General features: G+C 43.0%; 1 protein-coding gene across 1 annotated transcript in view; it reads right to left on the reverse strand.

Annotated features, from left to right (window-relative positions):
* Positions 1–2,239: 2,239 nt before the first annotated feature.
* slit1a (slit homolog 1a (Drosophila)) overlaps positions 2,240–17,657 on the reverse strand; it is an 87,646-nt gene continuing 72,228 nt past the window's right edge. Inside the window, exons 21-37 of the mRNA XM_030748636.1 lie at positions 16,038–16,170; positions 14,179–14,247; positions 14,029–14,100; positions 13,856–13,927; positions 10,209–10,280; positions 8,783–8,946; positions 8,563–8,687; positions 8,383–8,480; positions 8,162–8,301; positions 7,743–7,836; positions 7,524–7,661; positions 7,201–7,429; positions 6,969–7,099; positions 6,711–6,865; positions 5,481–5,769; positions 4,824–5,035; positions 2,240–4,725 (exon numbers count right to left, since the gene is read on the reverse strand). Of these exons, the coding sequence (XP_030604496.1) occupies positions 4,487–4,725; positions 4,824–5,035; positions 5,481–5,769; positions 6,711–6,865; positions 6,969–7,099; positions 7,201–7,429; positions 7,524–7,661; positions 7,743–7,836; positions 8,162–8,301; positions 8,383–8,480; positions 8,563–8,687; positions 8,783–8,946; positions 10,209–10,280; positions 13,856–13,927; positions 14,029–14,100; positions 14,179–14,247; positions 16,038–16,170 (2,432 nt within the window). The 3' untranslated portion in view covers positions 2,240–4,486. The remainder of the gene's footprint in view (positions 4,726–4,823; positions 5,036–5,480; positions 5,770–6,710; positions 6,866–6,968; positions 7,100–7,200; positions 7,430–7,523; positions 7,662–7,742; positions 7,837–8,161; positions 8,302–8,382; positions 8,481–8,562; positions 8,688–8,782; positions 8,947–10,208; positions 10,281–13,855; positions 13,928–14,028; positions 14,101–14,178; positions 14,248–16,037; positions 16,171–17,657) is intronic.

The raw sequence follows: 17,657 nt of genomic DNA on the forward strand, positions 1-17,657 counted from the left end.
TAAAACTATAACAACTCTGCGGGACACTTGTGGCATTCCTCTACTTCGGATGCTGCCCCTTCTTGGTAGATCTGCCAGCCTTGTAGCTACCAAAGCTAATGATGGCATTTCACATGAAGGGAACCTGCCATACGGCTCGAGGGCAAGAGCCCTGATCGCCACAGGAAGCACCCACTGTGGGACAGATTGGTAAACAGTTGGCCTCCGTCACCTTTGTCAGTGCAGAAAACAGGCTGAATGAACAACTTCTCACTAAAACCAGTGTGACAAAAGGTTCATTTACCCTTTTTGGTGATACACAGTGGATCCCTATCCAACTGAATGACACATGGCAAATCAGCCTTACTGAGTCACTAATTGGTTACTTCCTCATCTTTAATTAAAAAACAATGATTTGCCAAATGGAGTCTAGACTTGCATACAAGTCATAAAATAAAATACACAGCTTTCTCTTCTCTTCTTGGAGCCTGCTGTAGTTTTTTTTTAGTTATTTTTTTTTTGAGCCCCTTGAATTATGTGGGGCCATAAGTACTGGAGTAAAATCTAATTGGCCATTTCATCAGTGCTGTGATGCTGTGGTCTCTGATAAACCTGAAACACTCAAATATTTTAAAGAACATTCTTTACTTTGAAAGCAACAGCTTTTGGGAATTATACCATCAGGTCTTGGAGTATTTGGATAATAACACAAATTGTGCCCCAGTACACCACTACACTGGATTTGAAGTCAACCTAGATGTGACTGAAGTGCAGACTTGCAGCTTTTATTCAGATGGTACTGTTTAGGAATTACACACATTTTTATATAGCCTCTATTTACAGAGGGTCAGAAGTATTCAGGCAAACTAACATAATTTCTTATATAAGGCTTATTGAATGAAATTCCTTTGCACTCAGTGCCTGAAGTCTAGAAGCAACTGACATCACCAAATGCTGGTTCCTCTCTTGAGATGCTCTGTTAGACCCTTACTGCATCTGCCTTCAGCTTTGCCTTCAGTAACTGAATGGCATGCTGTGTTTGGTTGAAATAAGGTTACTGATTTGGCCACTGGAGAACATCTCTTGGGAAGTCATATTGAGAATTCCAGTCAATGGCTGCCAAATGCAAGTTTAACACTATATGATCAACTCCAGATCATATATCTGCTTAATTTGCCATGCCTCACTTGATCATGAATCTGCTTGTCACTCAATACTTTTGCTAACCCCTTTAAACTGAAGCTGAAAGTCTGCACTTTACTCACATCTTGAGTGTTGGATTTAAAACTCACTGTGGTAGTGTACAGAGGCAAAATTACCAAAACAAAAGAGAGACCTGACTTCTGTTTACTTAAACAATTTTTAACTTTTCATCAAGCAAAAGAAAAGGGCGGAGGCAGTTTTAAAAGCACACACATTTAAGTTTAATTAATGAAAAGAGTGGAGTTTTGGTAAACATTTTGTCGGTGGCACTACATACATTCAGCATTATTGAGTTTTCAGTTCAATCCCACCATCAGTCCTGTAACATAAAAGCAAACAGACAGAACCCAGCCAGGGATATTTCTTAGTTTTTGCACCATTTCAATACAACAGAGACATTGTGTTGTTCACAATAACATTTATGTATATAGTTCATAGGATGGAAGAAAACTGTGTTTCCGGTCATGTGACCAGTAACTGAATTACATCTCAATATAGCACAAGCACCACTAAGATGTCTACCAGGAAGTTGAATGCACCAGTCCAGTACAGATTAGTGCGGAGGAAGGAAAGGAGACATGGAAAGAAAGTCACATTCGACTAAATATGCACCTTTATGAGGCACACAGCCTAAAGTATTACAGTGACTGTTCATCAGTATCCTTTATGGGATCTTTAATGTTTTTGTACACCACTGGGATCACATCAACAGCATGTAAAACAAAGTTAACATGGGTAGCAATATGAATAGGAGCGCTGTGATGTGATACTGTAAGAGCTGAGATCTGCAGCCTTTCACACTATAAAGAGACTTTTTAACAGTTAGATCAGCAAAAATGGATAAAACACAATCCCGATCTGCAGAGAGAACAATGCCTTAACGCCACCCTGATGGGACTGTCACTTATTCAACAGGATGTGATTTCTATATCTTACATTGGAAACTAAATAACAGCTAAAAGTTACCACTTCATGAATAAGCATAGGTCATATTTATCTATACACATTTATACATTCAGGTATGACGTTCACTGTAATTGGCACCATGTTTTTTTTTTTTGTTTTTTTTTTTGTATGGATGACCACTTAGAACTGACAGATACTGAAAATGTCCAGACCTTTTCTCATTTGTTATCTGTCAGTAGTAGGCATGTAATGCTTCACACAGTTTGCCTTTTCAAAGAAATCTAGGATGATACACCTTAACTTGATCATTGTCCACAGAGGCAACTTCATCCTGTTCCTTCTGGCTTGACAGCAGCTTATGATCAGTTGAGCTTGACTAATTTGTTGAACTTAAAAAAAAAAAAAAAAAAATGTTTAAAAAAGAAGGAAAAAAATCCCCACCATCTCACAAATTCAAATGACAGAAATGCAAGCCAGCGCTTCAACCAAATGAACACGGAAACAATCAGAAGTCTTTTAAGTGTGCTGTGTTAATTAACAGGTAAATTTGAGGGGGACATCTGTTAATCTCAGCTCTGAACGCTCCAGCCCCCTGCAAGCAAATGAGGAGTGTCTGAGCCAGAGAGGAAGGTAAAACACTGCTATGAAGTGATGTTACAAATACAGAATTTTTATGCTATTTTTTTAATCACTCATTTTACCTTTTTTAATCTTTTTGACATTTTTGCTCTTCACTTTCTACAGGAAAACGCCATTAGATAAAATAAATAAAAACAAGCACAGACTCTCATGAATTAATGTAATATTCACATGGAAGACAACATATACAATATTAAACATATTTCTAGACCAATACTGCCTTCTATACAAAAAGGCCAACCAGCTGCTGCATTTTTTGGCCAATTAAAATGTAATTAATCACCTTTTGGAGCATGTGAGATACAACAAATAAAAAACACCTAGGGAACCAAATGAACGCCTTTCCACCAGTTCCAAAGCTTCTGGAAACAGACTTACTCTTTAACATAGAAAAATACTATACCAAAATGAAATACAAATATATATATATTAGAATCTGTTAGGCATTTCTATATAAAGGGTTGTAGGGAAGGGATGGGGCAACTAAAGGAGTTAGGTTACATCATGAGACAAAATATAACAAAAATAAAATTAAAAAAATATGAGGAAATTAAACAGAACAAAACAAATTAAAAAAAAAACAGAACATGATTCTGCAACCTTTTGTTTTGTACATTTTTAAGGATATTAAGAAGCTCTACATATTTGTTAGCAAACTTCTCCAAACATGCAACAGTTTGCACAAGTTTAATACTGCAGGCATCAAAAGGAGCAGGACTGATTGGCCTCCTACTCAATGGGGGTGGGGCGAGGGGTGTAATTATGCAAATCATCCTAACCCTGAGGCAATACATGCTGGGGGCTGATAAGCACTGGGCACTGTCAGCACCAGATGGGTTCGCTGATTGGAATAGTTGCACTACACAAGCCGTCTCGTGTCGCGTTCAGACTGTGCGGAAACGTGTGTATGCCATGCATGTGTGATCATGTACTTTGGAGACGTGCGTGACTGCTGTTTTCAGTGCTGCTAGTCAGTGCAGTCTCTTACTTTTTTTTTTCTTTTTTTTTTTTAAAATGGAGTTTCTGTTACGGTACCTCACAGAAAACAACTGTGACACCAGACCACCTAGCTTCGAAGCCACGGCATCTGCACCGGATTATGTGCCACTCTTAATCTTACATTTTCTTCCTTGCTGTTCACTTCTACATGTGCATGTGTGGATGGATGACTATATCCTGGCAGAGAAACTGCTACACCAAACCAACAACAACCTCAGCTCAGCTCAACCCAAACCATATCCAGCCCAGTCCAGGCAACCCAGCCAAGCTCAACTCAAAACAGCTTTGCCAAGTCAAATTGTCCAGCTCTCTTCTTAGCCTTCTGTTTTTCCCAGGCTGGACCCCACTGTTCTTGCTGCCTCCACAAAGTAAAGATGGTAGATGGTGGCTAGGCTGTCAGAGGCCTCAGAGATGGATGGGGAATTCACACTGGGTAATTTGGGTTGGAAGAATGTTGCGGATACAATGGTTTGCTGCTGTTGTCGCGTCTACGTTGTTGCCCGTGATGTTGGTTTCTCTGTTTTACTGTAGGTCAAACACCCTTAGAAGGGGAGGAAATATTCTATTTTACAAACACTGTTGTCCATAATATATAGATAGAGGTTTTATATATATTCTTTATAATCTCTCTCTCTTTCTTTCTCTCCCTCACTTTCCTACTGTCTTCTCTTTCCTTTTCTTCCTTCCTTCCTTTCTTTCTTTCTTTCTTTCTTTCCATCTTCTGCTCTTCAGCAGTGGCAGGAAATTTGAGTGGACTGTGCTACATGCAGCCCACGCACCCGCACTTGATGGTCTTTTCCACCTCCTCGCTGAAGGTGGTCCCATCGCTGCATTCAAAGGTGTATTTCCGGCGTTTCATTCTCTGGCTGGCGCAGCAGGCCCCTGTGTCGCAGGCTCCAGTGCACTCCACCCAAGAGACCATGCGTGTCGTCTGGCAGATAGTGTATCCCCGCTGGACCTGGTAGAAGTCTCGCACAGGTTCCCCTCGGCATGCAATCTCTGAAAAAACAAAAAGGAAAACAGGACCCAAATTGTAATATTACTGGTTTTAATGTGATTTTTCTTTATCACTACAGACTGGCATACAGCAAACCAACCTGCATCACAGAGTTCCCCGGTATAGCCACTTTCACAGTGACAGTATGCGTCTCCTGTGTCTGAGATCTGGCAGCGTCCATGTTTGCAGGACAGGTGACGGCAGGGGTTAAACAGCTCCCCTTGTTGGTTGCACAGGGCCCCGCGGTAACCCTCCGCACACTCACAGCGGTATGACTGAGAGTCCAGTGGGATGCACTTTCCATGGACGCACCTATTTAGAGGCAATAACCACAGTTAATTTTTCGATAAATCAGTAAAGTTGATGGTTTGAAAGCAGTTATTGTAGATTTCAATTTTTGAGCAAAATCTTTGTAGTCTTCACTTCAGTACATTGGTCTGACATATTTACTACTTTTTAAATAAATATTTTAAAGTTACAAAACATTTTTAAAGACTCAAGTTCCTAGATATTTTCCCTTCTGATCCTTATATTAAAAAAGGGTATATTTACGGCCTGTATCATATTTCAAATATCTTTGGGCTGCAAGCTGTCATCAAAGAGTCCCTTGCAAAATGAAAAAAATTGTACTTCTTTATTAATCCTTGAACCCTTGGGCAAGGTCTAAACCCAAGGGTCAAAAGTGCAGAAGCTACCTAACTGTATATAAAGTGTATAATACTTGCTTCAACCTAAGCTACTCCATTTGCTAACATACTTGCTGCCCTGGCAGGGGTTGGTAGCAGGCTGGTCACAGTGCGCCCCGCTCCAGCCTGGCTGGCAGTGGCAAACAGGTCCTTGGACCCCATCAGGTTGGCAGATGCCATGTACACAGTAGAGCTTCTTGCAGGGCTCGCAGCCCGGTACCACGCCGGGCTTCATCTGGGTCTTGGTGAAGTCCTGGAGCTCGTTATTGATGTACAGGTTCTGGATACAGCCATGGAAACTGGAGCTGTTCTGGATCTGCCAGAGACGGAAAGTGCCTGAGTGCACATCCACTGGCATGCCTGGAGGAAGGATAGAGACAAAAGATGCTTATATATTAGGATGTGTATACTGGGACAAACACACACACACACACACACACACACACAGACAGCTAACACAGGGGTGGTATGAGTGTAATGGAGTCAGGCATTTTCAAACATGTGTGTCCAACAGTGCATCCACCATTTCTCAGATTAGTATGTACAATTTTGCATTTTGCATTTGCACTACAAGACACATCATCCTTGAAACGGCAAAAGGCAGAGAGGTATGGAAAAATATCTCCTATAGTGGTGTATGAATGAAGAACAGCACAGCACAGCACAGCACGGGAGGGAAACAAATGGTACAAATTCTGAGCCACTCTTGAACAGATATCAGCCCACAAACTGGGGCTGAAATGCAACAAATTGCAGGCATTCTTTTTAAGATACATTTTTTACAGTTTGAAATTTTATAAAGGTCAAGAGTGGCTAAATTACATATAAATTACACAAATGAACAGAGCTCCACCATGGCGAAAATGAAAAATGCATGCAAATACAAAACAAATCTGAAGCAGAGACTGTGTGTGGTAGTTTTTATAGTTACTGACACTAGATGGCGTAGTTTATCCACTGTTAAAAAAATGTTGGAAGAGCAAAGTCTATTAAGTTGAGCGGTGTATTTTCTATTTGCTCTAAATTATGAGCTGTCATTTTTGAGAATTAAGTTCCATGAGCTCTCTGTTCATTAAAAAAATGTGTGCGTGCATTTTTTCTAACAAACACAGTCATGACTGAGGGTGGGATGAGTGGCTGGAGGATAGGGTTTGGGTTAAAGGATTGGATGGTTGGATGGTTGAGGGGAAGGAGTGGTTGCGGTGGTGACAAAGCGAAGGGGGAGGGGTGGTGATTGACAGTAGTGTAGTAGTTAAGAGTGCCTGCAGAGGAGGGAGGTGTGTTCTGGAGAGGGCCCCTACCCCCCACGTAAAGTGGAGCCTCCCCGTTGAGGGGCCGCACCGCCCCAAAGCTGTCCATTGTGGTAGGGAGCCCCCCGTCAATGGACAGGTTCACCATCTGGTCAAAGGTCACCAGCTCCACTGTGTGGAACTGACCATCGTTGATAGTCTCAGTACTGGGAAAGAAAAAAACAGAGTGGAGATACAATACAGTCACTAAAGTGAACACAAAGTACAAATGCTACATGTTCGTCAGGACTGAGCCAGCAGTGGCCTTACCTGTAAATGGCATGTCCTGGCTGACTGCCCGGATCATAGCTAACCTTGACATGACCTTGGTAGAGCTCCACTGCCATATGATCACTGTCTCCATTGTATAGGAGGATACCATTGTCCTCAGCTGTGGATACCTACATAGAGATCATTTTGGCATTGGGTTTTTGAGTTATTCAGGTTTTAGGAAAGAAATGCAGTGGCAGCACAGTGAAATCATATAAAAGGCTGCAGATACCTGTAGAGTAATGTTAGCTTGAGGCCAGTTCTTGAGGTCAGACAGCAACAGATAGGAGTCTCTGTCAATGAAGTTGACACTGACCAGCTTCTCACAGCGTGGCCCTCCAAACTCTGGAGGACACTGGCAGAGGGCGCGCCCACCTCGCTCCACACATGGGGCACTGTTCTGGCAGTCGGCCAGCTCGCACAGAGACAGCGGAGATGGGGGGACCTCACATAACTGACCGCTATAGGAATAAAGACAGATTTTTAGGAGCACGATCTAATTAAAGTAGAAAAAACACAGTAGCGCAAACAGTGCAACATTTGTCCTCTACTCACCTGTATCCGTCAGGACAGATACACGAATATCCATTTAGCTCATCCACACACTGAGCTCCATTCTGACAGCGATGCTCCTCACAGTCATTATAGTCTATGCTGCAGTCATCACCAACATAACCAGGAGAGCACACACACCTACAATACACAGACACAAAACATAAATCGTCTGTTTTCCAATATATGGCTTCATCTGATGCTTCTGGCAGAAACACATACTTGGGTCCAGCGGATGTGATAAGGCAGGTAGACTGATGTTGGCAGGGGCTTCGCCCGGGGGCACACACGTCTTCCATTTCTTCACACATTTCACCTACACAGAGACAAGTATTTTAGAGAAGGTAGTAAACACAGAGCAAGAAGCCTTAGGGTAAAAACAGAAACAGAAAAATCCAGAATAAATAATTATGCTGAGCATCATTTGCATTCTAATATTAAAAAAACAAGATAATTAGTCTGTTTTTCTAAGACATGCAATCGCTTCAGTTTGAAAGAAAAAAACAGGAAAAGTTGAAGGTCTTTTTGTAATTTTTTTGGAATAATCACATTTTTTTATAACACAAAAGCTTAGTTTTAAATAGATTTTTTTCATTGCTGTGCAGCCGTTTCTGGACTTTAACTGTATTATAGCTTTTAACCTGTGTAGTAGGGGGGACAAAAACAGGTGTAGTTGTTGACTCCATCAATGCAGGTTGCTCCGTTTTCGCAGTCGTTGTCTTCGCAGTCATCAGCATTGGTTTCACAGCTTGGGCCCTCGAAGCCCAGCGGGCATGTGCAGCTGTAAAACCATAGAAACCCATCACATTAAGTTCTGTCTTTGATTAAGATTTCCTTTATTTAGCTTCACTGATTTCCTCACCTGTATTCTCCCTCTTCATTTTCATCCATTCGGCACGTTCCTCCATTGGCACATGGGTTACTCACACAGGCGTTCAAAACTGTCTCACAGTTCTTGCCCTGAAACAGAGATCAGATAAAGGGATCTGCCAAAAATGACAGGTAGGTTCACAGGTAGGTGGTAGCATTGTGTAGTTCTCACCTTGAATCCTGGAGGACAGCTGCACCTGTAGAGCTCCACCAGATCGCTGTGGCAGATGCCTTGGTTCTGGCACGGACTCAACAGGCAGGGGTTACACTTGGCCAACACTGCAGTGTCCACATCACCTAGGAGAAATGCCAAAAAGATTAGAATTCATTTTTTTTGCAGATACGAGTGACAAATCTAACATGAAATGTCTGTGATGAACACAATTACTCACCTGAACATTCAAATTTCTTTGCAGGTGTAGTTAGGAGAAGTTTGCCCTCCATACCCTGAGGGCCAGCACAGCGGGCGATGCCAGGCTCTTTGTATCCAGTCTTGACCCAGTCAGACAGCCAGCGCAGGTGACAGTCACAGTACAGGGGGTTGGCACCAATTGCCCTGATAAAGCAAAGAAAATAATCAGTGAGCCTTTTTCAGTGCAAGTCTAACCTCTGTAGTACACTCCATCACCAGCAGGTGTCTCTACACCCTCATATAAAATACAACTCATTCCAAAACCAACTTGGTGTTCTAGACAAATAAATCACTGCCTCCCCAAGAATAAAACGGCTTTAAAGTTTAACGCTCAATGCCACTTTGTGCCATACATTATTGGGAGGAGGGCTCCTCAATTATAGGCAAAGGTGTGAACAGCAGGACTCTTAACCACTCCCGTCATGGTGGTCGTGAATCAATGGCGCTCTGTCCTCCTGCTGGATACGCAAACACTCCTGAATCGATGCTGTTCCATTACGGCGCAACACTGGCTCATCTTTCAGGCTGGGCCAATAGCTGACACCTGACATCTGCTAACATGAAAGCCACTTGACTGTGACTGTGGATCAATGGCTCCCCTCCATCCCTCACTTCACCCCATTTTCCTGAAGCCTTGAATCTTGCTGTGCTGTCCACAAAATATCTTTGTTTAGTTTCTTCCTTTCTGCTAGGTCTCCAGTGTCAAAGCTGGAGGACACCTACAGACTGATCAGTCTATCTGTCTTCTTCTTTCAGCTGGTCCTTTTAGGAGTCACCACAGCAGATCATCTGCCTCCATCCCACCCTATCCCTAGCATCCTTCTCTGTCACACTGACCCATGAACCTCCTCTGTGGTCTTCCTCTTTTCTTCTTGCCTGGTAGCTCCATACTTGTGATAGGTCTATCTGTCTACTAAGCAGATATGTCTACTGATCAGCAACTGTCAGTACACGATGTGACTAACTAGGCTGGATGGCAGAGGGCCCGCAATGTGCACAAGTCCATGCACAACCACATAGCTACACACCCAACTCACACAAAATGACAGACAAACAAATAAACACTGAAATCCACAGACCGTGAAGAACATGTGTGTGCAAGTCAGCGAATTTGTGTGTTTCAAAGATGTCACACAGGGAGATGAGAGAGCAGTTCGGTCAGTGTGTTGCTTTAACCACAGGACTGCGGCTGATTAAGGGAGGGCTCGGCTCATGCAGAGCCAGCCAAAGAGGACAACAGACAGCCCACTGTGAGCCACACTCTATGACTGTCTGTGCAGACGCCCCTTGTACCTGAAAGTGTGTGTGTGCGTATATGCATGTGATTGCATGTATGTACACTTAACATGGTAAGTGCATATGGTAATGGCTGCCACAGGGCCATACAGTTGTGTGTTATTACTCACAAATGGGAAAGTGAGGACACGTCATTAAAGATGCCATCGGGAAGCTCTGAGATTTCATTGCCATGAAGAGACCTTAAGGGGGATGGGGGAAGGAGAGGACAAAAAGAGAAAATACATGACCATGAACACATTTCATCACGGGGTGGGGGGGTGCATGCTATTAAAGCTAAAAATCAATAGATTCACTGACTGGTCAACTGAGAGAAGTCATTGATATTTTTGATTAGTTAAAACACATGAGTAACATTTAAAAAAAAAAAAAAAAGACAAGCACTTAAACACTGTAGCTTCTCCCATTTCAGAATATACAGCTTTATTTATTTTATGAGAGAATATATGAAAATGTCTCAATGGTAAAGCACAAAATTTTTGAAAAGCAGAACAAAGAATCAAGAAAATCATTGTCAGTGCTTTCTAACAACCAAAACCAGAAATATCAGGAACAATACTGCAGTGTGGTTTTGGCATTCTAAATGAGTGCTAGGTGGTTTGTGTTTCTGGTAGAGCCATGTGCAGCTGGCAAAGATACAAGGCTCTGTACGTCTGGAAAAGGTTGGTGTCAAGTTTCTATGCACGTCTCGCTGGCAGGGCCAACAGAGGTATAGAGTGAGGGGGTGTGGGGTGTGTGGGGGTGTGTGAGAGGGTGCACATGCAGGATAGTGAAAACATTTGTGTAACTGTATGTACAGATAAACAGGAACATTTATGTGCTTGCATGTTTGGGCACATGCATTGATATTAATCCTGGTGTGCTTGTACACTATTTTGAATCTACTTCTATCTTCCTTGTTCTCAGACTGCTACCTAGGTTGACAAGCCTACACGGCTTAATGGCTACATGATTGATGGTTGTTGTAATCCGCCAGGTCATTACCACCTCTAAACCTCAGCTGACCGCAAGCTAATGTTACCACAGCTCAGTCCACAGTAACGGTACATGACACATCTGCTCTCTATGCCTGGATGAAGAGAACTGATGTATAAACAGAGTTTGAAAGTAAACTGCCTCCTTTGTTGGATCTATCAATCATTGCAAAGCTGTGGAAGAGTCAGAAGAAAGGATACTGAAAGGGAAGTTGGTCAGTGTAGGAATACTAAATACTGAAGGAAAAACATGCAATGTAACCTGCCCGAGACAGCACGTTAATTGGCCTGTGTGCCGTGGAGAATGCTTATTAGTGTAGAGTGTGTAGGTGGGTTGTGGTAGTTGGAGGATACCAAGGGCGTGAAGCCAACAGCAGTGTGCCAGTCAGGCAAAGATCTCATGGGAAAAAAGGAGCCAGGGAGTCTCCAGGAAGAAACTTGATCTGCTCTCCTGCTAACATTCTCTCTTTTTATTTTTATTTTCTACGGCTGTACATCATTATGTCAGTTCATTTTGCTTATGCCAACTTATCTGCAGCCTGACTCCCAGAATGAAGCTGAGTGACAATGCAATGTCTTATGTCTACACATAGAAGGCTGGTTCTGTGAGCTGCATGTCTGTTTTGTTTTGTTTTTTCATTTGTTGAAAGCTTCACTCACATTCTTTTTTTTTTTTCTTTATGACACTCTTTCATATCACATTATTTTCTCACAGGTTGCTACTCAGACCACTGTGCGCCACGCCCTGGCGCTGTCTCAGCTCAGTCACCTCACACCTAATACCCAGCAGGCCAATTAGAAGCGTATTAATCTGCAGCTTAAACCACAACCATCATACAAACACACACACACGCATGTGCACATGTACACTCACACAGCGCCACTTACAATCACACCACATCCATGCCAGCCTCAGACCTCTGGTTTGTTTGAAGAAGTGAGCGTTAATGATTCTTCTCCTCTTTACTGCTGTGTAAAGGCAAAGGTGCAGCTTTATAAAGGCTTTGGCACCTCAGCGTGCGCGAGTGCACACAAGTGTGCCGCTTTTGGCATCTTATTGTGGTTTCCGTGAAGCTTCCAACTTTGAACTCTGAACTCTTTGTGGAGTCTGAAAGTTTAAACTATTAAACTGAGCTCATTGTTGCTTCAGATTTGCTGCACCCCCACGGTATTTCTAAGTAAAGAAAGAAATGCCACGGCACCAATTGACATTTAATGGGAGGCTTATGATTGATCACACGGGCAGTAAAGACATCAAAGTTTTCTGCTTCACTTGGACTCCCGTCTGAGTGAGACAATAAGGTAGTCCAGACAGTCTGCGTGTATATGTGTGTTATTGAATATACTTCTGAGCTTGTGTGGTGTGTGTGTATGTGTGTGTGCGTGGGGCGGGTGGCACTGGGGGAGGGCCTCACATGGCGTCTAGCATACTTGCACAGGGGACTTTTAGAAGTGAAGGTGGCGTGAGTGAGTAAGAGCAGAAATAATGGACACAGCTTCATTAGAGATCAAAGCTCTGCGCCTGGGCTAGTAAGGCGGCATCAGCTAATGATGGCCGAGCTTCACTCTCATTCTACGCTAAAAGGGCTCTTACGCTTTGTGTCTCGTAATGATCGGGGGCTTTAGTCGAATCCCACCGTAAAAAGAGGCTTTGTTGAAGCTTTGTTGTCAGTAATAAAAAGTGTGCCTGCTATGAGCACACATGGAAGGCTGATAAGTCTACTCCCACACACATACTAACAGGCACCGAGCCAGTAGATGACAAACATTTAGACTATGCATATACAGGCATCAGTGCACGCACGCACACACGCACACACACACACACACACAAATAGACACCAATATGCGTACATAATCTCATAAGGAGCGCTGCCGGGCCTAGTCTCAGTTTCTCCTTTTGCAGAACTTAACTGTACATTCGAGTTAAAGCTTGAGGCATTGAGCTGCTGTGTAATTCCAAAGACTGCTTTAATTTCGTCATCTATCTGTCGAATGCATTTACATTCTACATCTCAGTTATTTAGCAGACCAATTCATCCACAGGGAGCCCATGGTCACTGAGAGTGCACAATCAAAGACTTCATAACTTCATAAAAGCCCAGAGGCAAATCAAAACCATTACAGCTAGCGGGGCAAACATTCTCCGGTAATCAGAGTCAGGGTGATTTTGTACAGTGGGATGTGGGAGCGTGTGTTTGGCCCTGATGGTGCAGCAGTGATGAGCTCGGGGCACTTAGAGGTGAACAAGCAGACTGGGCAGAAGTCTGAAGAGGAGGTGCGGTTAGGAGTAGGAGCTGGAATAGCGCTGCTATTTCCCCCCACGGCTGCCATCTAAACAGAGAAAATAGGTCGGAGTTTATGTGTGTGTCTGTGTGTGTATTCATAAGCTGTCATAACTGTTTAGACTGCGTTTCATTCCTCTGGAGTCAATCAAAGATTCTCATCATCTGCTTGCACCATCTCTGTAGTCAGTGCAGGCTGCAAAAATATCCTCCTTAATAACTCATTTAGCCTGAAAGTGAGTCCTGTCTTGTTTTAGAACACTTCTATCACAATAACTTCAAATGTTTCCAGTGAGCAGAATGCCGTTTGGAACGCTGTCCTGAAATTATGTGACACCAAAGAAACATTTGATTTTTATCAGAAAAAAGGGAAACACTCTCATACCACTGGCAGTATAATTCTGTATTAAAAAAAATAAGAGTCAACATCAGATCAGAGGATATATTGTGCATACAGTACATATATGTAATTCATTTGAAATGTGAAAATTAACTCACAGCAGTCGCAGTGAGTGCAGTCCACTGAAAGCCATTTTGGGGATACAGCGCAGGGAGTTGTAGCTCAGAATTCTGCAACGTAAGATGATTACAAGTGCAGACTTTAGGTAGGATCCTTGCTGCAGATAAATACCAGCTTTTTGCTTTGACAGCCAAGGCCGGTCAGGACTTACAGAGTGGTAAGTTGACTCATGTTAGCGAAGGATGAGTTGGTCAGAGAGTTGATCCTGTTGTTGCTTAGGTCCCTGAATTGAAATAAAGGAATGCATTCACTGTACTGATCTACACAGTGTGACTGGAGATGTACACAGACAAAAACTTACACCAGCTGTAGGTATTTGAAGGTAGACAGTTCCTTTGGCACGACGCTGAACTGGTTTCCATCTAAATACCTGCACAGAGAGACACAAGTAGTCAGCAGATATAAAATGATTCATTCAGACCAAGATACAATATTTATCCCAAATAGTTATCGGTTTCTTCAGATCTTCACAATATGTTCTGTAGAACACTCTGCGATCATCATATCTGTTTAGATAAATACTTTCTTGAAGCTGAAAATGTAAGCTTGCTGCTGGAGAAGAAGCAGGAGCTCCAGAACAGCTCCAGCAATCTGCTTTCTTAATGTATTTGCAACCAAACCACTCACACTTCTGATAACCCATTAGCTTTACTGCTGACTTAGCTTCTGGGAGGTTCCAGAGTACCCAGGATACTGGGATCAGGGATAAGGTAAAAATTAATAAAAGTTATTGTCAGACAATAACTAATGCAATCCCTCTTTTACTCTTCATACACACTGTTTAACTGGAACCAAACCCTGCTCAAACACGATTGTTTAAAAAGTCAGGACTTCAGTTGGTCTACAAATGAAAACCAGAACGTTTCTGGTGCCAGAATCTCATTCTTTGCTGACAGATTCTGCATTTTCATATACAGACATCTGCTCACAGGGATTACTTTTTGTTTAGAAGTTTTAACACAATACTGCAACTCATGACTAGAGGTCAAGCATAGCAAGCATTCCATAGCCATCCTGTTTTTAAGCATTCCCATTCCAGACACACACAGAAACTTCTCCTGTGAAAGAGTGACTAAGAAATGAAGGCAAATATGTTACTTTCATTTAATTTCTTTCTGATCTTCCTGTTTAACATCAATTCCTAAATGTAACCTGGCACTTTCTGAAGTGATGTACAAACCCTTGTGCTTGTGTGGGCTATGCACGTGAGTGATGTATACAAGCCACAACCACAAACATACAACAACCCTCCTGATTACCAACACAAAGTGCTACTAGTGGTGTGTCACTTTGATAAATGGCTGATTTAGGGCCTGGTCGTTCTGAGCAGAGCTGCAGGCTCCTGCTATTGTTCTTGACTGTACACAGGGTGGGAAGCACAGGGTGTGGGGGTGTGGGTAGTTAGAAGGCCTTTGGGTTCAGTGGTAATGATAGGTAATGATGGTGTTGAGGACACTTGGGATAATGATGGACTAGCAAACTCTCCAGATGACAAGATGAAAGCCCAGAACAGAGGGGTACACCTGGTCACACCTGCTGGGACAATGACAGGCCTTAAGGCTTGCACAGCGTGTGTGTGAATCTGTGTTGATGTGTGTGTGTGTGTGTGTGTGTGTGCCTGAGTTGGTCTGAACCACTTGAAGCATTATTGGAAAGTTCCAGACCTATTCCATTCCCTCCTCTTTCCATTGAAAACTGCTCATTAAAATGTCCTGTTGCTCCCCTATGCTCCTGTGGACAGGCTTTTGGCCCTCACACAAATATTCACACACACACACACACACACACACACACACACACACACACACACACACACACACACACACACACACACACACACACACACACACAGATCCTTGGCTCTGAGTGTGAGAGTGACATCAGTGCTAGCCCTGAAGGCTGTGAGGAACATTGAAGAATGTCTGAGAGAATAACTACAGGGTTTATTGACTCCTTTCCTCTTCTCTAAATGACGAGATCTGTTTTCTTTGCCCCTGCTGTTAACACTTATCTTTTTTAGAGACTCATAAACTCCACTTTACTTTTTTTTAATTTAAATAATCTCCTTTGCCTTTAAGGAAAGATAAGAGGAAAATAATACCTGGAGGTCAAACTGATAAATATGAATGCAATTAGAATAATTAATTCCAAAGAACTCACAGTTCAGTCACATTCCTGGGGATGCCTTTGGGCAGTGTGTGGAGGTGCTTGTTACTGCAACGCACCACGGTCTCCAAGCACGTACATTCGCTGGGACACTGGGGCCTAGGCACACAGCTTGTCTCCTCTTGGCCTGGGACAAAAGAAGAAATAGAGCCCAGTGAGATACAAGAGAAGAAGAAACATGAAAAATGACCAGGAGGGCCAAGATAGATGGAAACAAGCCAAGCTGTTGTCTCTGGCAAACAAAACAAAACAAACACAAAAAAAATGTAGAAAAAAAAACCTGTAGCGATAGTGAAAACACAAAGCAAACCAAAATGCAGCACAACATCAAAACATCACAATAAATTCAATCTGGCAAGATACTGAGACAATAAAGAAAGATGAATTGAAAGATGTGAAAAGTAACAACAAAAAGGACACAGAGAGAGGAGACTCGCTAATGTAGTATTGACCAGCAAAGGCAAAGAATGGAAGCTGCCTAAAGCCTGAAGACAAGTCTAACAATCATTCAGGTGCAAACAGGCTGACTGATCAATAAGGCAAACAGCTCAATAGCTCCACTCAGCATATCATCGATCAGCAGCTTAGGAACTGCTGAGTAGCAATCTATTCAGTAAACAAAAGAGTCACACAATAATGGCCATTATTTGAGATGATCTCAGACACTTTAAACGGCTCTTCTTCATAATTTATTGTGGATTAAAATCTTCATCAGTCACACCCAGCAGACAGGTTAATTTCAAACACAGATAAGGGTGTGTGCGAGCGTGCGAGCGTGCGTGCGTGCGTGCGTGTGTGTGACTTCCCAATACAGGTGGACAAACTGGCTAACCAGTGGAACACTCAGGGCAGTGACTCCCAAACTGGGAGAGTGGTTCCAGCAGATTCCAGGAACAACATCTGGGGTCTCTGTTCACAAGAGCACAATCCTAGGAACAGCCAAGATACTGTGCAGGACCCTCAAGCTCCCAGGCCTCTGGCAGAGGACCTAAGCTTGGAGGACAAACACAGACTGGCAAGTGGGGAACAATGCCGTCATCCACATGGATGGCAGGACCTGATGCTTCACTGTAGAATATTTCCCAAAGCATCACACTGCCTCAGTCATCTTGCCTTCTTCCCATAGTGCATCCTGATGCCAGGTGTTCCTCAGGTAAGTGACGCACATGCACCCAGCCATCCATGTGATGTCAAAGATAGCGTGATTCATCAGACCAGTCCACTTTCTTCTGTTGGTTTATGATCTAGTTCTGATGCTCATGTGCCCATTTGTTGGCACTTTCAGGGGTGGACAGGAGTCAGCATGGGCACCCTGACTGCTCTGCAGCTATGCAGCCCCACATGCAACAAACTGCAATGCACTGTGTATTCTGACACCTTTCTATCAGAACCAGCATGAACCTTTTTGGCAATTTGAGCTACAGTAGCTCGTCTGTTGGATCGGGACGCCTTCGCTCTCCACATACATCATTGAACCTTGGCCACCCATGACCCTGTCACTGGTTCACCACTGCTCCTCCCTTGGACCACTTTTGATAGATACTGACCACGAACACCTGACAAGAGCTCCTTATAGCATACTAAAGATGCATCTCTCTTTTCAAGAAGACTTCA

Source organism: Archocentrus centrarchus, chromosome 15 (assembly GCF_007364275.1).
Source record: "Archocentrus centrarchus isolate MPI-CPG fArcCen1 chromosome 15, fArcCen1, whole genome shotgun sequence".
Taxonomy (NCBI): domain Eukaryota; kingdom Metazoa; phylum Chordata; class Actinopteri; order Cichliformes; family Cichlidae; genus Archocentrus; species Archocentrus centrarchus.